The sequence below is a fragment of the Dreissena polymorpha genome, chromosome 15 (assembly GCF_020536995.1).
Source record: "Dreissena polymorpha isolate Duluth1 chromosome 15, UMN_Dpol_1.0, whole genome shotgun sequence".
NCBI lineage: Eukaryota > Metazoa > Mollusca > Bivalvia > Myida > Dreissenidae > Dreissena > Dreissena polymorpha.
The window spans coordinates 39,324,023-39,346,652 of NC_068369.1; the positions used below are offsets into that span (position 1 = coordinate 39,324,023).

General features: G+C 33.5%; 2 protein-coding genes and 1 non-coding gene across 4 annotated transcripts; all 3 read left to right on the forward strand.

Moving 5' to 3' along the window:
* Positions 1 to 763: 763 nt before the first annotated feature.
* On the forward strand, positions 764 to 10,991 carry LOC127860691 (uncharacterized). The gene is made up of 6 exons (XM_052398930.1): positions 764 to 871; positions 6,338 to 6,535; positions 6,727 to 6,833; positions 8,824 to 8,947; positions 9,166 to 9,291; positions 10,138 to 10,991. The coding sequence occupies exons 1-6, from the start codon at positions 811 to 813 to the stop codon at positions 10,359 to 10,361; spliced, it is 840 nt and encodes a 279-aa protein (XP_052254890.1). The 5' UTR covers positions 764 to 810; the 3' UTR covers positions 10,362 to 10,991.
* Positions 10,992 to 11,391: 400 nt separating this feature from the next.
* Trnaf-gaa (transfer RNA phenylalanine (anticodon GAA)) lies at positions 11,392 to 11,481 on the forward strand. The gene is given in 2 exon segments: positions 11,392 to 11,428; positions 11,446 to 11,481. It is a non-coding gene; the product is annotated as a tRNA-Phe (tRNA).
* Positions 11,482 to 16,468: 4,987 nt separating this feature from the next.
* Positions 16,469 to 22,036, forward strand: LOC127860630 (uncharacterized). Of its 2 annotated transcripts, none has more exons than XM_052398843.1 (2): positions 16,469 to 16,635; positions 17,409 to 22,036. In XM_052398843.1, exon 2 carries the CDS (start codon positions 17,593 to 17,595, stop codon positions 18,550 to 18,552), a length of 960 nt encoding a protein of 319 aa, XP_052254803.1. In that variant the 5' UTR covers positions 16,469 to 16,635; positions 17,409 to 17,592; the 3' UTR covers positions 18,553 to 22,036. The 2 variants fall into 2 exon arrangements, with proteins under 2 accessions (XP_052254803.1, XP_052254804.1); XM_052398844.1 differs by having other exon boundaries at positions 16,475 to 16,635; positions 17,610 to 22,036.
* The last annotated feature ends 594 nt before the right edge of the window (positions 22,037 to 22,630 follow it).

The following is a 22,630-nucleotide window of genomic DNA, read 5'->3' on the forward strand; positions in this document are numbered from 1 at the left end:
TGAAACGTTACGAAATAAAACTCGATAACGTTACTTGTTTTATGTATCAGTAAACACTCGATAAACATGAATCCTTTTTAACACAAGTTACTATCTCTTCCCACGCTTTTTTGAGAATTTTGATTTCTTCCCTATTTAAGATTTAAATCAGTTGTCAAGTCATCCTTTAAATTACATTTCACCATTATTCAAGTGTTCTATTGCAAACCTAACACGGATATTAAGATCGTATCTTGGTAATATTTTCAAAATAGATTGTGTGCGTTTGAAGAAGCCGGTAAACAACGTCATACTTTAAAGGTGTTCACGATACAATGAAATCGCACGTGTACCGAATGAGGTTCGATCCCATCCTAGAGCGGAATAAATAACCACTAATTCATGTTTGGTTTTTAACGCAATATGCACAATCTTAACGAACGGAAGGAATTAAGAAATTCTTATCCCTGCATTTCATGTGTATTAGTGGGATTTATTAGTAACTTATTTTCGGTAATAACTTTTGCAGTTTGTATTTCAGTGATTATAGTGATAATTTACATATTAATATCCACCGTTCACCCACTCTACGTGACGTAAATAAAATGTAATTAAATGTACAGCAGTGTTTGCACAAATCACTAAAAAGTATAAACCGATTTAAAGCCGTTTCAATTGTCCACTTTAGCATTCATTTAATTTTGCTCGCTACATGTGACACCGTGAATAATCTTCCTTGTTTAAAATTTCATCCTTTAATATGCGGTCATGTCGTTACCATATCGCAGTTTTAGATGAACATGTAAGCTAGAATGTATCGAATAAGTTAAAATGGCAATTTATGTACACATTTTGTTTTGGATCTGTATTTATACATGCCTGTTTACAGAAGGTAATGCAAATTTAGTATTATATATATTGTTTCACATATTTTGATTTTGGTTATGTTAGTCAAGGGGACATCATAGTGTGTACAACTATCCTTTTGTGAAGTAATTGATTTATATATAAAACACAACTTGAACTTTTAAATAACAACATAATTTATATACAATATGAAACCATCCGATACATTTTCTATGCGAACTGACTATTCATTCAACATGTTCTTTATTGTTAAACAATTGTGCAACAGGTGGAAATATAATACCTTAGCAGAATCAATTAAATAACACTTCATTGTAAATGTTTGTTGTTTTTGGAAATCATAGCCTTATAAGGTTTGTTTTTATTTGATTTGAAACCTTTACTAGTAGTATGAGAATATAGTATTATATGTAAAAGCTGTTTTTCAATCGTTAGGGTGCATAAAGATTAATGGCAAGCTTGGGGACAAGAAATGTTCGTGAAGGTTAGAAGATAAATATTTGCTACACGTTTACACATGCTTATTTCTATTTATTCAGGAGCATAACTCAACAATTTCTGTAAAGACTTGACTGATTGATGAATGTATCTCAACAAATTCTTGTGAAAATAAGTAAGCAAACACTACCCAAGACAATTTAAGATAATTCAATGGCTATAACTAAACACGTCTTCATTCACTGTGTATGTTAATAGATAGAATGTTATTAGCAAATGTTATAACTATAAAAAGACTATGAACATTCTGTATATTTTCAGTTTAAAAAGCTACATTTCAAACAAAAATTATTTGCTTGAACAATGTCAATGATATTTTATAGATATTATATAATTTGAGTTGTTTCACACACACGTTTACCGATTTTCTAATTACGACAGGGGTATGATTCAGCTTTATAACATGGCAGATTTAAGGGCCTTTGTCAGTGACATTGCATGATTGCCCCAATTACATGCGTGAAGTTTGAATGTAGTAGTTACAGAGTTCTTGTTGCATGCAAACTTCAATCTGAATGTCTACTTTCACGCAATGTTTAACCTAATTTCATTTGTTCAAAAGGGGCAATTCTCCTGTTAAAAAGCATTAAACAGTGATATGACTTGTCAGTGTGAATGTAAACATGAATGAACTGTGTACTATAATTTCGTAAGTACAAAAGGGGTTAAAGTCTGCTAGGTAGGTTAGCGTTATGAGACTTTGTAATTGACGTCATACATTGACCCCGTGCATATGTGCAAAGTTCTTTTCGGATAAAAAACTGTAGTAGTAGCACTGATATGGAGGTGTTAAACGTATATCATACACACATAATAACGCGGACGCCGACGCCGTCGATGACACCGAATAGTCAAGCTGAAAATATTGAATTAGGATTTAAACATTTACTGTTCTTACCTACCCCCGGATAAGCTTTTCAATAACATATTTATAGAGGACACACACTAACATCCGTTAAAGTTGTCCACGCGCTTTACAATGTCTTCACAGAAATCAATGTACTGCAAAGTAATAATAACGTATTAATTGACTGAAGTATAATATCCGTGTTCATCCGTATAATGACTAGATATGTGAAGCTGATATTTGGCGCATCTTCATAGGAAAGCTTCTTTTTTTATAATAGTTCACTAAACACAGTAATTATTATCTAAGATTTTATTAATATTTCAACATCAAACTTATATTGGTTTTTAACTGAAGTGATTTGTAACCAGAAATAAAGTTGACCTATATTTATTTAAATATTTGAAAACATTAATTAAGTTACCATTTAGAAACAAAGTTTGTCCAGAGAAATAAGATAGGCCATAACACCGTTCATATTATAGCGTACCATGTGTTTTTGTAAAAGATCAAGTTACTTAATTAATGAACCATCCCTACACGATGACAATAGATAACCGACACAACCGGGGAGGGACTTATCGGCAATAAAACACGCTCACTCCTTACATTCCTCGCGATCTTCCTCTATAAACACTCGCAAAAACTGAACATAAGTTATCGTTTCATATGACAATTTTTGGAATGTCGGGATTTATCTTTGTTTATTATTGTTGAAAGACAGAAGAGAATTTGTTAAACATTGCCTCTAGCTTTTAATTAGCGTTCCTTATTTTATGTCATGTCGGTTGTTTGTCAATCCTTATTTCGACATGTTCTGCTTGTAGCAATCAAACCCACTAGGCGTTATCATATTTGGTAAATAGCCAGGAATATAAACGATAAGGATTTGTTTGTAGACCGATACACCTCGATAACATGAAATGTATTTGTTATTTTGGAAACTATTTAAAGAGATCGAAATTAAAACAACCATATTTTGAAGGCTGAGATAAGGATATGGCTTTATTGTTTTTGTTTGTCTTGTTAAACATATTTTGGTAACAATGAGGCAGTACATGTATTAGTGAGTATCACGATATTATACGTTTACAAAGAAATATAAATGTCTCATATTATAGAAAGCAGGCTATTTAATTTGTCTGTATTGACTACGAGGTCGTATTGGTGTTTGGATTTATTCACGGACAACAATCACACTTCATATTTGAAGAGTGTGGGTATGCAGTCCAATTCGTAGCTAAATTGGCTTTAAAAACACACAGACATTAAAAACATCTTTAATTTAACACCTATCATGTTACAAATATTATTATAGTTTTTGTAATGCGAAGAAGTTAATGTATAAATATGGCCTGCCAAACATAACCGTTTTTCATTTAGTGCTAATGAATAATTGGGTGTGTGTCCCACAAATCATATATACTTATCTTTCTAAGCTCAATAAAGCTGGGTTTAAATTTGAAATGCAGCTGCAGTTTCAGTTTTATATTATTTCCTGGAGTACATTTTATTTTGGAGAGGTTTTGTGTTTGGGTGGGTGGAGGGGGGGCGGATGCATGCGTTGGAAACACCACGTCATCAATATGGAGACCACAAAAGATACTCACAGCGCCTGGATATGAGTTGAATTCGTAAAATACCTATTTCGTTTGCTTGTCAGTCGAAAACGCTTTAAGATGTTGCAAATAAACCTAAGCTTAGCGACGTGTTCGTATATAAGATATGTACATCGATATGAAATAAACTCAACAATAACCGATGTAAAACACAATTGTCAACTAACTGTTCTCCCACTCTTACATGATTCAGAAATTAAAGCAGCACTCTGTGTGCATAGTTTTAATTAATTGCGAAGTATTAACCGATGGTAAGTCTTAACAATTGCTCAATTAAGTTTAAATTAAGCAAGTAGTGGTATCAGATCAGGTCTAATCACGTATATGTGTTTATTGACATAACGTAATTTATTGTTCAATGTTATATTTAATTGTGATTAACATATTTTGTTAAGTTTGTTTTCACTCGCGGAAACTAACCTTTAAAGTTAAAATACTTATAACGTTTTGAACTAATTCATTTATATATACAAATATCTGGGATCGAAATATTTAACTTAATGTATTATAAAGAATAACAATTGATATCACATATTGAACTACACAAACTATGAAGTATTAAATCTGGATGTGCTTCCAATATCTTATTTGATGTATGATTTTGGTTGGAAATATAATAACTTTGCCAATTAATTAACTAAACATTTATGTTTACTGTTCATTTCTTGGGCATTTTCCTACACAATGGCTAGCTAAATCGAAAAACTTCTAAAAATTTAATATATTTATTATGTTCACATGTATTTAGATTAACTTTGCATTCACATTGCAGAAAGAAAAGTATGCTGCTTGCATAATATATTTAAGGAAATAATAACTTTATTGAGGCTGTATTTGTGTGAGTTTATACTTGTTAGTGGCATATATGTGGGTATTATATGATACATGTATGTAAGAGCTGTTTCGAATAGTTTGTAAAAATCGGAATGCATATTAATGATAAATCAAGCGGATGTCCGAAACATCCACAATATTAATGTTGCACGAATTTTGTGAAAATAAGTAAAAGAAACCTGCTTATTTGGCAATTTTTAAATCATTTATTGGCTACAAATAAACAAATCTTCAAACAGTATGTCGGTTTATAGACCTTTGCTTTAATATCATGTTGACAACCTGCTTTAATAAATTTTACTAAATAAAGATGAAAACCGTTTGTCGTAGTACACGAAATCGTTAATTATCAAATGGATTTTAGACAGACCAAATAACCGACATCAGCATATCAAAATACCCTGATATATTTAATCGTAGGGGAATAACTTGCTTCGTCAGTAATAACAAAGAAGAAAAACACGATGTCGCTTAATCAACTTTACTAAACTCTACTGGACACTCATTTTTCGAGATTTACTTGTAGTCACCATTAGTAAAAGAACAAACAAATTCAAATTTTCCATAAGTGCTGAAATAAAGCTCGTTTGTTTGGTATAAACCATTAAAAAGATCGACCGTTTGACTAAATGATTATATGACTAAATGTATCGCATCTTATACCTATCACATCTTACTGCAACTCGCACTGTTGAACCTGAAACTTATTATTCATCCCACGTCAGACATGCAAACGGTAATTATTAAAAGAAAAACCACACATGCATTCCCAACACTCGAATAAACATAGATATATTTTATTTTATTTAAAGGGGCATTTTCACAGATTTTGGCATTTTTTAACTTATTCATTAAATGCTTTATATCGATAAATGTAAACATTGGATCGTAAAAGCTCCAGTAAAAAATCAAGAATAAAATTAAAAAAAGGAAAAGAATATTGCCCGGACCAGGTTTCGAACCAGTGACCCCTGGAGTCCTGCCAGAGTCCTGAAGTAAAAACGCTTTAGCCTACTGAGCTATTCCGCCGAGTACATATACATGAAGTATTTTATACCTTATATAAGCAATCTTCGTAGTTTCACAAAATTTAAGGACAAAAACAGAACTCTCCAAATTATTCAATCGTTTCGCGTTGCAACGCTTTATAATTTTTAGGTTTTAAAATCGTCAAAAGATGCATATAATGGCTATATTAGACCATGGTAAATGTTCAGTATTACTGTTTCCTCACAAATATCATAACTAAAACGAAAATTTGCGAATCTGAAACAACTTTTTTCAATTTTGTCAATTTACCAAAGCGTGAAAAGATCCCTTTAAAGCCAATATGTCGCAAATGAACATGAGGAGACATATATACAGAAGGAACAAAACCATACATACATACATACACAACATTAAATCATAAACAGCGGAGAATGAACTTTTACCAAACCAGGTCATTCATGTTAACATTATAAACAAATAAACGATATATGTTTATATTTTAAGATGTTTTGGGGTGAAAATGAACGCGATGTATGAGTAACAATATATCTCTCTATATATAGTATAGGACTGTAGATACTGATGAATTACATGCAGACGGAATATAGTGAGTTTTATGTCAAAACAAAACACATATGGGACTGCATCTTAAACTTAACAGGGTGTTTTACTATCATTGTATTGTTGTTTTACTTTTTTGTAGGCGCTGAGTACTACATTTCAACTAGCATCAATACTTGGAATAATGTTCCTCAAGACTGTAACTTGGCACAACCAGAATATGTGCATGAATATGCCACAGGAACAATTAATCTGAATAATAGTATCCCTCTCAATGAGACGCAACAACATGACGTTTGGATTGGATATTTCAAAGCTTTAACCGAATTTAAATATCATGGTATTTTATTAATCGCTTAATGATTTCAAAACAAAATGCTGTATAGCATACATGTTGTTGTAAAAAGAGCATACAAGTATTGTTAACACATACGTTTGCTTTAATTAAATTATGATTAACTTTTTTGCATCTGTGAATTGGCATTATCGTCTTCTTAGTGTTGCATTTATATATAAATATTATGTTTACAGGCTGTTCAAACCTATCGATATCTGATTTAACACACGTAAAGAGCCTAGTTGATTGCAAGTATGCGTGCAGTGGAAATTACTTTGGACTTTATTGTTCGGATGATGAGGTAAATATACTCTTTTATTAGATGTTGCTTCATTCATTATTATCAGTATTGTGTTTCCTGACGACTCTGTTGTGTACAGAATATTATGGTTAAATTACGCAAAAGCTACATTCTCATATTTTCAATAGTGTAGTCAAATGTGGTACATCATCAGTCTTCGTTGTCAACGAGCACTTTTCTATTTCAAAACCTCTCAGTTGACGATAGTAAAATATTGTATGTTATAAATTGACTTTTACGGCATTTTAATTAAACAGTCGCAGAGGAGCTAACCAGTGGAGAAGTGTTTTTGTCAGAAACACTGTTTGTTTATTAAGATAACTATTCATTGACTCAAAATATTAGTATGGGACGTATACGTAGTATATTGTTTGACTATTGTAATTTCTTGGGTGGTCATATTATCAATATAATAACGTGCAACAGCGTGAACGAACATTTTCGACCGAACTACTTTGCTTTAAATGAGCACAAATGTTGCTATAACATGTCTAATTAAAACACGTACGGCAAATTTAAATGTCGCACGTAAGAGATACAATTTTTATAGAGCTTTACAGTGATATTACCTAAGCACGTTCTCTTAAAGTTGGATATGTTCCTGTAATTATGCTCATGCTCCATCAATCTTTAGAAAAGCCCGCATTTTAGTTACATATTTATCATACTTACAGGTTTTCACATTTTAAATGAGTCATATGATCGTTGATCAAAAGGAGACCAGGCCGCAGTTATTAAACTTTGTAAATTGCTTCTTATGGATTTCATTAAGATACGTGTACATAGTTCTTGGTATCTGAGAAGAAATATAAATTTGGATTTGTTAAATGAAAACGCTCATTTGAAGGTTTTTATGTCGCAATTGAGCATTTTTGTACACGTGTGTATTTCCAAGCGAAAACTTGTATCACAAACTATGATATACTTATATCATGAACTATTGGCATGCTGCCATAAAAGCTTCACACGAGGACTTTACCGTCTCTGACGCAAAGACATAGACGAATAGTTAGTCGTGAATTTTTTGATAAATAATGCATGAATGTGCAATGTGTTATGTTCGCTCGCTACTGCAAATTTAAGCAAAACCGTTTTCGAATGGAACATCAGTGTGCGTTGATAAACAAAGCTTATATATAAAACAAATAAACACATAAGAATGACATGATAGAATGCGCATTCCCGCATAGTATACAAATCTTCATTTATATTAGTAAAATGTCCATTTACTTTTGAAGAATTTGGATTGAAACGTAAATATAATATTTTGAAATGTTCTATTTTGAAAAATATCTACCTAGAAGTAAAATAACTCCCAGATTAGCCATTGGAGAGCAGAGACCTTATACTATTGGCCTGACTATCCTTCAATGATATTAAACATAAATCTTCATTTTCCGATTTAAGGTTTTTGATTTATTGATGATGTATTAAACAAAGACCCTACAACTTCACCAGTAAACCAAGTGGAGTATAGCGCCCAGACAGTATGTTCACCCTATGGCGATAGAGTGATATTTCTTGAGATCGCACGAGGAAACGAAAGGAGTCTTATAACGTTTTATAAAAAATACAATTGCTTAATTCTTTGAAACGTGTCGAAGCGAAACGACTTGATGAGCTTGGTATGGAAATGTCATGATCATCGGGTCAGCAGTTCTATTAAATTGTGCGCGGGAGAAAATTCCTTTCACACAAGGACACACACAATCGAAACAAAGTAAAGAGTGTGTAACATAAATAGAGTTCCGACCTGTGTACAACTCATTTTGTGAAGCATACAAACAAAAACGCCAAAGAAGACATAAACCACAGGCTGCCGTGACGCAATTAGCTCGATTATTTAGTAAAGGTCGAGCAAAAACAAAAGCATCCATTGATGCATTGCCTTAAGTAACAAGTAATATAAATTAGTATTTAGAATGCTAATACTTTTCAATTTAAGACATATAATAAATACATGCACTTGATGTGAAAATCTCCGTTTCAGTTGCAATGCCAATGTTTGAATGAACTACCAGACGTAGACGACCTTAAGAGTAAATATTGTACAACACTCGATGATTTCGTTTGTGGGACCAACAGCAGACTAGCTATATACAGTGTTGGAACGGGTACACTAATCTCTCACTAACAACTGTACTTATTTGCATTATTAGATCGTCAATGGAATCAAACTTTAGCTTAAGCATGGTTCTGCATATTAATTACAAGCGCACATGAAAACAGTCTTCGCGAAAGTAAGCATGACTTTGAATGTCGGATCGAGGATGCTACACTCATGTATTCGATTATTATCATTATTTTAGCAAAACATTCTCATTCTTTGCAGACAAATCTTCAAGAAACCAAAACATCATCTCTAATCTGTGCAAGGCATCCCCTTTCAATTCCAATTATGCCGCTTGGATTAAGTGTGATGATGAAAACAATGCAACGAAAGTGTGGTGTCGAAACGGTATAAATATTGTATTCAATTATTGATTGGGAATCTGTGTATTTTTGAGATCCAAACAACGATACTGCAATAGGCTATGTCAGCAAATTCATCTGGCCATGCATTACGCTTGTGTTAATTAGGTCAAATTTCTAGATAGAACCAATACTCTTTGGAGGATTATTTGAGAACCTATCAATCAGGTTAACAATTCAATCGCTTAATTACACGTCATCAGTTGGAAGCATTATACTAAATATTATTTAGATCTACACATTTTATTTAGAACAAACACCAAATATTTTTTGTGAAATTTGATTTAATTAAAATTCGGATAGTATGTATTGTCATATCGTAAAAAAATTGCACTTCATATATATATAGGATCTGGTACGAGTTGTCATATCATACCATATTTCAGTAAACGAGTTCAGGAATTTCCTGGACAAGTTTTAAAAATACGGTATCAAATGACAACGAGTGTCAGATCTTTTTTTATCACATGCTTTTAAATGAGCAAATTAAATAAATATTTACGCAAATATAATGATAAATCCAGAATGTTGTTTACATTTCGTGACGTCATTTGACGTTACAACGTAATTTCAGCAAAATAACAAATTGCGATTGGTCAATAAACGAAAACTAAGCCAATGAAAACGCTTAAAAAGTATATTACACATGTGTAAGATAAAAATATATGTAATGGTTATATTACATGGGAAACAGGGTATGGCATGTGATAAAATATGTTATATATTATAATTTAAAATATCGGGGTTTTATTTCAAACAAAGCTGTGCATTCACATGACGTGTTATTTGCATTCCTTTGACAATACACGAAACACACACTTACAAATTGTAGACGAAAGCAGCGAGCCCTTTCTATCAAGTGATGAGTTTGCTGCCTGGAATGAAGCTAATGACGACTGCGCTAATAAAGATGCATTACCGTCTACGGCGGTAGGCTACAACGGCGACAATTTGGAAGACATGGCGTTCACAAATATATTTCGGAGCTGGACTACCCAGAAAGGCAACGGTTCGTGTTTGTTCACCATATTTGTTAGACCTTTCGTTACTATGTAATTACCTGTTGCAATGACGGACTTTTAATTTAGATGTAAATATTATAATTATTTATAATTATATAAGTGATTAATTTCGTATCACTTTTCTTTGTTTATTGACATAGGGAATATAAGCGACGTGTTGTTTGGTAGTCATTTATTATTTATTTTTCAATAACGCAATTAATTTGTTTTATCAAAAGTATTCAATCCTTTATAATTTAATAGAGGTAAAAGTGTTTGTATCGCATGGAAAATGTGTACATAATTTGAAATACCTGCTTTCTTGCGAATGCAAACGAAACGAATAATTAGTAATTGTACTTTCACTTTGTTATGTTATTTGGTAAAATGTTGTTAAGTCGTACTGTTGTACGGTTCCTTAAAGTCAGTATGGGTTACGTGTCTTTACAAAAAAATCTATGATGGAACAAAGAGTCACATTAAACTTATTACTCCAGTAATCAATAACCGTCTACAATTTGTGTTTCATTCCCAGCAACTGTTTTAATTGGCATTTGTTTGAACATTATTGGCGTCACTCCGGAGAGCGGCGACTAGTATGTAATGCATTTTTTTTCGCTAATGGGAGGAGAAGTTATTTAACGGATCAATGTATATATTTTAGTTTTTAAGAATATCTTGCATAGTGGTGATTTTTTGTGTAAATTAGTGTAAATAAGTACTGCACTTGTGCTTATTACATTTATTACAACATTTATTGCCAATAATGCAAAGCTTATTGTTTTAATTAATAACTGATCCACAACTGATCACAGGGGAAAGATCACAGGGACTGGGAAAATACGCGAAACTTTCTGGTTTTGTATAAAAAAAAACATAATCAAAATATATTTATTTTGTGGTTTTTCTAATTTGCTTATTTAGTGGAGAATCAATGTAGTACGATATTTGACGACCTATCGCGCAAGCAAGTTTATTGGAAGGCGTAGTGGTACGAAAACGTACAATGTATTAGTTTATTAATAGACATATAATAACGATCGCTTTACACAACTTCACCAAATAGCAGTACATAAATGATGTCAGCCGGAATAGCTCAGTTGGGAGAGCGTTAGACTGAAGTTGATTACGCAACAATCATCTAAAGGCCCCCGGTTCAATCCCGGGTTCCGGCACGAACGGAACAGTTCGGCGGCTGACAATTTTTTCAGTCAGGTTAATAAATATAATAAAGCTTTATTTTATGTAGACATTTTAAAATCCATTTTACTACAATTGGACATTTTTATGAAAATTAATGGATGCCGCGTGGTGACAACGTTAATTTAAATTTCTTAAATCACTTAAATATTTTATAAAAAAATACACGTGTTTTTATATTAACAAATAAATGCAAACAACACATCTATTATCCATGTATTTTTATGGTTGTCTATCATAGGCCCTAAGTACTATCCCTACCACATATAGAGCGCGAAGCGCGACACGTATTATTGATTGTCACAATGAGTTGCGATAAAGGAAGCAGCCGCTTATCAAGGAGGAGCAGTGTCCCAGCAACCCGTTTCCCTAGAGTCAAGCACTCCTCGGAGTTTTTTTTAAGAACCACATATAGAGCGCGAAGCGCGATACGTATTACTATCCAGGTGGTATGGGCCCTTTAGGATTATCCGACCATTACGTCCATAGTTATCTTCCTTAGAATTTGAGAAATTTTGAAATCGTTGTTCGAAGTCCAAAATTTTCATCCGATTGTTCCCAAACTTGCACAGGTTTTTTTTTCTATGAGGACCCACCCCAAACTCTCTATATGAGCAATATCGGACCATAAGTCCAGAATTATGTCTCTTTGAATTTAAAAATAAAAGTGAAAAACTTCTTGGTAAGGTGATTATGTCAACATTTTTCATCAGATTCTTTCCAAACTTACAGTGTCTTCATATCAATGAGCATTTTTATCTCATTTAAAATGAGAAACATCGGGACAATAAGTCCAGAATTTGTTTCTATTAAATTTGACAAAATAAACAATTTCCACTTGTTTAAAAGATTTCCCAACTTTCGTCTGAATCTTTCCAAACTTGTTAAGTGTTTTTATATCAGTATTACTCGAACCTTATTGAAAATGATGAATATCGGTGCAATAAATCTATTATGATCTTTAACTGAATTTCAAAGTATTGTGAAATGCAGCTTCTTTATGCAATTTACAGTTTTCATTAATTTTTTTTTCAAACTTTTACAGTGTTTTCATATCAATGAGTACTCAACCCCTATCGTAAGAATAAGTTCAGAATCGTCTCCCCTTGAAGTTGAGAAAAATATGAAATTACGCTTACAAGATGAAGCAGATTTTTTAAAACCTACACAGTTCTGTTCAATTAATGAAAACTGCACACGGATGCCAGTAAAAAAAGGAAACCAATGTAAATAAAATGAACTATGAAATATTTGGGGGTTACAACACAAAATCATAGATAATGGTTATTTGGGGGTTATAACACAACATCATAAATAATGGTTATTTGGGGGTTATAACACAAAATTATAGATAATGGTTATACCAGTATCTTTTTCTATTTTGTCTAAAATAATCGGCCAATATATTAATATTTACAGTAGAAAAAAAAATCGTTCCATGTAACTTCATTGAGTGCCTTTTACACTGAAATTCCCGACGCCCTTTGATGCTTTGCATCAATACTTATCTTGTTTACACTGTTAAATGATTCGCTAGTATTTATTAAGTTTACATGTAGCACATTAGAATGCGTACAAATAACCAATTTTTGACGATGCTGCGAAGCAGCTCGTCTAAGTTATCATACCATGAAAAAATTCTTCACAATGGCGACCTATGTAAAAGACCGAGCCAGTCCGATTGAGATAGCTCGATTTTTCTAATCGACATACCTCGCTGATTATAATTGATAAAGGTAAAGGAAGCTCAGCTATAAATAGGACAGCATAACCTGGGAAAAAGATTTAATAATAGTTTGAAAACATTAATTTTATATCCATCCTTTTCAAAAGCATCGTCACACCAGTACTGTCAGTACTTTGATTGTATAGTGTATGCACGTATTAAACACACGTCAAAGTAACGTTACATAAACATACATGCGTATGGATCTTTTTTATTTTTTATAGGAAGTATCAGCGGTGGTCCGATGAAGTTTGCTTACGTAAGACCAAACTCACAAGAGATAAAGTTTTCTGCCATTTTAACGGATTCAAAGAATTTTCTATGTTTAGGGCCTAAGCCGACTAGTAAGTAAAAGTTTTTATACAAATGCGATTTAAAACACAAACACGGTTAATAACAATTGAATGTAAGACTGGAGGTACAAGCAATATCTTTAAATTAGGTTAAAATCGTAATGTTGATTTCCTTATGTCGCCAAGATGACGTTTATAAAAACAGAGTACAAGTGAGATCTTTTGTGTATACAAAATACTATGCATATAAAATGTATTGCGCTGTATCAAAATAATTTGACAAATGTTTCCTACACTGAAAGCAATTTAATATCAGCACATATTGCATGAGAACCCGTTCTAACAACCACGGAAACAACAATCCTCGACACCGCAACGTCACCAAAGAATATTCAATCAACAAAATATTATTCGACAACGGACGGCCATTCCGACATCTCAAACAACAGACATCTCAAGGGGGTATACTAATACACTTATTTACTCAGTATGTAACGGAATTATTCACAGTATTTGCTTTTTTATCATTTATGTTCGTTTCGTTTGTAATGGACGATCATACACAGCATTTTACACTATTAGTTGTATTTGACTCGTGAACCACAAGTATTTTTTTTCATGCACACACATCAAGTTATATCTCATCCTACCCGTCACTTGTTTTCTCTAGACAACGACGGAAAATAAGTATGGTTTAATAAGCAACAAGCTATTGGCGGAGCCAAATTCAAAGAAATAGATCATTATTGTGGACGTTCTTAAGTTTGCGATCAATCGTACTTTGTTTACAAACAAATAATGTCAGCAACATGCAGCGCAGTAAAGCCCCTTAAGTTGTGTATAATAATAAACTCATCATCAATCATCATCATCATCATCACCATCATCAATATTTTAACTGGATTGACCGTTGGGGCAAATTGAGGAACGACGATACAGAAATAAAGTCGGGTCTGCTGTGTGCTGCTGAGAGTAATTCATCTATGGGAAGGGAAGTCTTCGGAGACATTTATGTTAAATTTTCTGTATCCTGCGTTCTGTGTCCGCGTCCAGGTCTCGCACCCGTAGAGAAGGATGGATACTACGAGGGACTTGTAGAGTCTGTACTTGGTGGGAAAGCTGAACTTCTTGTTCACAATCTGCTCAGTCTGGCCATCGCTTCGGTCGCCATAGCAAATCGTATTCGGACCTCAGCGGTACTGGTACCATCCTTGGTCAGGGTTGCGCCCATGTACTTGAAGCTGGTCACTATTTCTAGCTTCGTTCCGTTCATATATATATATTAGCAAATTGAATATGAACAAATTGTGATATTTGATTTAAAACACGATGTTACACATTTTTACACAATGTCGGTTAATACATCTAAACAAACACAACATAGGTAAATTTGAAACCATATTCTATATAGAACCTGATATTTCATTCGGATTATATGAAAATTCACAAATCTTGTAAACAATTCACGATAAAATACATTCAATCAGTTGAAAGAATTATTCTTAATAGAACTTCACATTTCATTTAAACAAACATAAAAACACTCATTTTGAAATTTGTTTTAATTCCCATCTGGAAAATATGTGTCATTATTTGGTAACACATCCTCGTTTCATGTCTTGTGTTATATTTCATAAATTCAAAAATCGGGGCTTTAGTTAAAACAAGCTGTGCATCAATGCTATCTAAATTTTCTTAACAATAACGAAACATCGATTACAAAATATTAATTGTAGACGAAAACAGTGATCCCTATGTATCTGAAGATACACTTGCAGCTTGGAATGATAAAACAGTGTACTAGTGAGATCTTTTGTGTATACAAAACACTATGAATATAAAATGTATTTCACTGTATTAAAAAAAAGAAAAATATTTCCTACACTGAAAGCAATTAAATATTATCCTTAGCTCAACATTCGCCATGTTTGTTAAATGCACAATGTTATTGTTGTTATATATCCGGTGTGTGTTATCCTTTTTATCAAGTAGACTAAACGTTCGAATAATCACTTAATAGTTAATATTCTAGTGTTGTAAATACTAAATGAATATGCATTCCGCTTTCTTATCGAATACATCAAGATCCGCCAACAATACTCGACAGCGCAACGCCACCCAAGTATATTAAATATTAAACAACTATCGTCGCCATTGTGCGTAATTTGTTATTGCCATTGTAGATGTTGTTGAGATTAGGTTGAAGTTAGTTTACACCAAATCTGATTTCCCTTATCTGTCCAAGTATTATTCGGCCAACGTGTAAGGCAGACAAAAGTTTGCTGTCACAACTCTTTGTAGAAGATAGCTCTTCAATATTCCCAGAGACAACTTTTATGGCAACTTTTATCGAAGTGGTCGTTTTCAACTTTTTCCGCGCGACAAGGTGTCCTCGTGCTGTCATATACTAATGGTGAAACTGTTTACCTCTTAGATTTTCTGCTACCAGTAGTGTTCGGAGTTTTATCTTTTGCAGGCATCAACAGCTCAATATTAGTATCTACTTTATATCAAACAATAAACAGCGTACTTCATTGGGAAACATTTTCAATCAATAAAACACTGAGCTCGAAAACGTGTGTTCTCCTCCATTTACAGTTTATGATTAACATAACATTGCAGATATGATCTTTAATATACCTACATCGTAGACTTGCCTGATAAAACGTCAATACGATTGTACAATTAAACATAGCTGTTAATTTAGAAATTAGAGCAATGCTCTTGAGTACACAATTAAATTCATTCAATCTAACATATGTTTAACACCAAAATGAAAAATGAAATATCCATTTGTCTACTGTTCACCCAATCTATGTCATGTGATTACAAAATAAAGCTGCGGCTGTTTTTGCACTCTTACAAAAGCATTTAAGATTATAAACCGATGGTAGGTCTCTGCAAGTGCCCACTGAAGTGTTTATTCAACATGACACAACTTATAAAACTTCCGTGTTTAAGGTTTCACATGTTTAAATATGCGGGTATACCATAAACACAATCGCAGGTTAAGGAATGTAAACTAGATGTTTTAAACACAGTCAGAATGACGATTTATGAACGAATATTGGTGTTTGGATTATGCACTAATATAGGCATGTTAACAGAAGGTAAATTCAGTTTAATACTTTAATTTTGTTACACATATTTTGTATATTTTGTTCAGGTCTCACTCACGAAAGTTTCATAGCGTTTACAACCACAAGTCATTGAATTAATGTATGTATATGTATATAATACATATCCGGGATCAAGAGATTTAACTCAAACTTCATGTTGTATTCAAGATCAACATAACATATATAAAATTAATACTTTAAATAATGCAAATGATATATGTCATTATTTCTTTCAAAATCTTCTTTATTTTTATGCGGAAAGAAATATAGTTTTGCGTTTGTCTGTGCCTTCACTTTTTTTTATTCAATAAAAGACATACAATGTATACATGTGTACGATCATAAGACCATGATACCATGTAGCAGCAATAATGTTCAAACATGTTATACAATATATGCTAATATATACTTTTTTGTTTTTGTGGTTTCTTTTTGATAAAAAAAGAAGGTTAATATGTTGTTTTTTTCTTTTGGTTGGTTGTAAAGAAAAACAGAATAGTTATGAATAAGGATGAGTTGCATAAAGCGGGTAGAAAGCATAATGGACTTGTTTATGAAAGTTTAATGTGTTTCCATTTTGTTCAAATATATGAAGTGTATCATTGTTTAGGGCAATTACTTTTTAAATTTGAATCTTCAGTTTTAAATAATTGATGAAACAGTTCATTGTAGGTTTTTGTTTTCCGTATTTCATGCTGAATATAAAATATTTAATTAATATAATCATGTTATTCACAGCATTATTAACCTCTTGTATTTTGAAGGTATTTACCCCTAAACTGATGTCTATCTGTGCCTTCACTTGTGTACCCTTAACTGGTCGTTTTTACTGCTGAAGAATACTTGGAAGTGGCTTTTACGTCCGTTAAATATAAAGAGATATCCGACTAGTTAAAATAGTGTAATTACAATATCTGCCTATTGATGATAAGGTGGTAAATACAAAGGATGGATATATTTTGTAGAAAGAAATTGTGTTTCGCAAATACAAAGATGTCCAAATCGGAGAACAGAGATGATGACAACCACATAACTTTATCGAAGGTTGAATCAAAACCGACCGCCTTCTACGAATTCCCGGTTGCTCCTGCGTCAAACCAAACGTACGACGGTGGTCTGCAGAACGCAAGCACCAGTATCAAGGACGCTGTTAAATATTATACAAAAGTAGACAACGGTTATGCTAATGCTGAGTCCAAACATATCGATTTATATCATGCACCCTATGATCCAGTGGTAAACCATAGTCATAGTGGACTAGATACCGGCAATACAAAGTCTAAGGAGCATGAAGCCTCAGCGGCCACAGACGTTACTCATCAAAATACGACTACAACACATGGAAACCATGACTCAGACACCCATGCCTACTTTGTACTAGAGAAAGACGGATTTGAGAAACAGAGAAACACCATCAGGACTATTTCATTAGACGCACACGATAATTTTGTTCTAGAAAAACAACAACCAAATATTGGCAACAACAACGGTGTTTCAACAAATGAAGTGCATCCATACTTTCTGCTGGAGAAAGAAGGTGCTCAACCGGTACATGACATACATAAAAAACAAGCAAATCCTTATTTTGTATTAGAAATACAAAACACTGGTAACGCAACACCAATAAGCACAGCGAATGTCCTTCAGTTGGACAACGATGACGGAGATATGTATCAAGAGATAGATACAAATGACACATACGCGGGCATTGATGATTCACGAGAGGACAACAACGACTACGATTACACTAACAAGGCATTCAGGGACTCGAAAATGGAAATCTCAGACAACGTTTACAACCATCTTAACTCTGTTGGCGACGAGTATGATCATGTGGGCAAAGGGCAAAACAACGTTAAAGCGATGGAAAATAACTATGATATTATGCCTAGTGCCGTTAGAAAATAAAAACGGCTATGGCAAAGAAACTTCCCGGATGTGTACATAGTATTTGCATAGATATCTATTCTCTATTTCTGTTTGATTTACGTTAGTTTGTATTGAAAGTATATCGTAACGTGCAATTTTAAATTGTATGCATTATAAAATGCGCCCATATTTCTATATCCTGTTTACGTCGTTATTCTTAAATTTATCGGATATTTATCATTAAAGCAAACCGAAATACCATTTGCTCGTATGCATATATATAATGTGATTTTGGCAACAGTACATGTTAAAATTAGACGATAAAAAACACAAAGCTATAATTTAGTAATTATTATTTCAGAAAACACAAAACAAAACAGAAAGCTCAAAATGCTATGTAACTGATGCTAGTCACACTGGGGGCTGACGAGGTCAAAGCGTAGTCCGTTTCGCTTCGACGTCGGGTATATGTTTTACTACGAAAACATTGTTTAAATACACATGACATCGAGAACGGATTAGTCGAAAATTGTGTTTAAAACAGCTAAGACTATATGTATTTATTATCGTTGTGTGAATGAATAAACTGGTTATACAGGTTTTTGAAGGTGATATATGTCCAATGGTGCGGAAATCAAGATTTCCTCGTGCACAGATTTGTAGGTTTAGTCATTCGACAGGCAAGCAGGGTAGAGCGAAGACTTGATTTAAATCGTTTTATTTATTTTCTCAACCACATTTCATTGTGAAATTTGATTTATTTTTGTGTCGTATTGGCGTTGGTAATTTATTAATATGGACAGTCAGGATGAGAGGAGAGATCGTCTCGCCGGCGGGGACAGGGCTGGCACAGTAAATGGACACACGTAGCGACCACGTGGTAGCGGTCAAGAAGGTAGGCCCTCGGGGATAGAGGAGAATTGTTTGACGTGTTTGGTTTACATATAATACGCACATTGTGAACAAAAGTATCATTTCTCACGTTTTTCTCTTGTAAATTGTAGTTTAAAGAGAGGCATGTCCTTTTTTCGGAAAATCATTGGTGCCAATCCTGATATAATTGACTGTATTGTCGGCGCTTACGCATTACCATTCTTATAATTACCTGAAAAATGTGTATCTGTAAATAACCAATCAGCTTTAAAGCAGATAGATTAGCAGATATTAACGAGTCGGTGCAGGATATGTAAAATACTGGCTGTATTGAAGAATTAAAGGACATCCCTCATGTTGTTAGTCAATCAAGTGTAGCCGTGAATGAAGCCGGATGCTGGATTTGTAATCAATGAGGACAAGTCAATATAAGTACCAGTTCAGAGGCTAGAATGGGTAGGATTAATCTGGGATAGCCAAATGTTTTCTTTTGAAATTCTCGATAGAAGAATAACTGATTTTAAAAATACTCTTTTAAAGGTATTTTCTTCCATGCCAATGGTTTCGGCAAGGGATTTAGCTAGATGTACGGGGAAAATTGTTTCAATGATGCCTGTTATTGGTAGTCTGGCTAGGTAAAGATTAGATATCTTTATTATGAAATCGTTTCTAGACCGTCAATGCATAGAGTTATAGCCCTTGAACCAGATAGCTTATTTATTTCCGAATTTAGATTTTGGTTAGGTCGCATAGATGGCATACAATCAAGACATTTTAGTAAAACTACATGTGTCGAAGTTTTAAAAGTTTACAGTGATGCAAGTGGTTTTGCCGGTGGGGCTTATATTGTTGATATGTCAGGTTTTATTTTTCACGATATATGGTCAAATGACGATTGCAATACAAGTTCTACTTATAGAATACTTAATGGAGTAGTTCTAGTTTTACGTGCCTATGGGATTTTTTAAGGGTGGGGGGCTGTTAAGAGGTTTTCTGACTCTGAATCACGTGTAAAGTTGGTAAAGGTAGGAAGTTCTAAAATTGAGTAACATGATCTAACACTAAGCATTTTAGTATGTGTTTGAAGATGAATATAGGACTAGAAATACAATGAATTCCAAGAGAATTAAACTCCATTGCCAGTATAAGTAAAATGAGCAATTCAGATGAATGGTAAATCTCACGAGATTTCTTTGAGTATTTAAATGGTAGCTCGGGTCCGATTTTGATTGATCGCTTGGCTACTGTTAAAAATGGAAATACTTAAAGATATAACTCAAAATTCTTTGATTTTGAAACAGAAGCAGATTGCTTTACACAGTTTTGGGGTGCCGATTTGAGTTGGTTGATGCCCCTATTTATCTCGTAGGAAAAACAATTTTGCACTTTCTAGAATGCAACGCATATGGCGTTTTGGTGGTACACAGATGGCCTATTGCAGCATTTTGGCCATTCTTATTTGAGGCTGGTAATGTACAAATGCACTTTGAGAATGATATTATTGTGTTTGACAAAGGGCAAACTATTTGTATGAGTAATAACCACTCTGTTTCAGTTCAAGACCTTTTTCAAGAAATGTTCTTGCTATTCGAATTTAACTATACTATATGTCGTTTATATGTGAATCGGTGATATGAATGGTTTGACTGTTTTGCTATACTTATGGTATAATTGGGATTTTTCACGTGTTTATATGTGTAGAAATGATTAAATGGATGTTGTTTTTGTATAGCCATTAAGTATGTATAGAAACCATGTTGGTGTATGTCCGTTTGCACCTGGTGCTTACGAAGTCGTGTTCAGTACACGAGGAATGGAATATTTGCAAAAAAGAAAGCAAAAACAGTACTTGCAAAAAAGAAAGCAAGGGTTAAAAATAATAGTTTTAAAAGTATAATACTTGCAAAAAAGATAGCAAGGGTAATATTTATTTCAAATTGGAAAATACTTGCAAAAAAGAAAGCAAGGGAAACGGTTTTGTTACAGAAAGTCAATTTAAAATGTTGGTGTGTGTGTTTCATGTCTGTCTGCCTCTGGGATAGACGCGATTGTGTGTGGCATTTCGTGGGCTCATGGGGTTGTGGGATCGTGTGGTCGTTGTAATTCTGGTCTGGTTGTGTTTTCTGATGATGGATTGAAAAGGGCCAATTCTGGGCCGCTGGTTCGGAGGTGCTTAGTGACTATAGCGGATGTGTAGAGGCTTTGATTCTTTGATGTGAGATGTGTAACGGTGTGTTTGGTGCGTTTTTTGGCCATTCTTATTTGAGGCTGGTAATGTACAAATGCACTTTGAGAATGATATTATTGTGTTTGACAAAGGGCAAACTATTTGTATGAGTAATAACCACTCTGTTTCAGTTCAAGACCTTTTTCAAGAAATGTTCTTGCTATTCGAATTTAACTATACTATATGTCGTTTATATGTGAATCGGTGATATGAAATGGTTTGACTGTTTTGCTATACTTATGGTATAGTTGGGATTTTTCACGTGTTTATATGTGTAGAAATGATTAAATGGATGTTGTTTTTGTATAGCCATTAAGTATGTATAGAAACCATGTTGGTGTATGTCCGTTTGCACCTGGTGCTTACGAAGTCGTGTACAGTACACGAGGAATGGAATATTTGCAAAAAAAAAGAAAGCAAAAACAGTACTTGCAAAAAAGAAAGCAAGGGTTAAAAATAATAGTTTTAAAAGTATAATACTTGCAAAAAAGATAGCAAGGGTAATATTTATTTCAAATTGGAAAATACTTGCAAAAAAGAAAGCAAGGGAAACGGTTTTGTTACAGAAAGTCAATTTAAAATGTTGGTGTGTGTGTTTCATGTCTGTCTGCCTCTGGGGTAGACGCGATTGTGTGTGGCATTTCGTGGGCTCATGGGGTTGTGGGATCGTGTGGTCGTTGTAATTCTGGTCTGGTTGTGTTTTCTGATGATGGATTGAAAAGGGCCAATTCTGGGCCGCTGGTTTGGAGGTGCTTAGTGACTTAAGCGGATGTGTAGAGGCTTTGATTCTTTGGTGTGAGGTGTGTAACGGTGTGTTTGGTGCGTTTTTTGGGGGGGTTTGGCGGTTTGGGGACTTTGAATTGAAAGGATGCGATACAAGATTTTTGAGGGATGTGCTATAATTATTATTTTCAATAGTAAAATGGTTCAATTGTGCAAGGGCGAACAGGTTTTGACATTTTGTAAAACAAATGCAGTTTTATGCCCTGTCTTCTACTTGAAAAAATGTATCTTGGT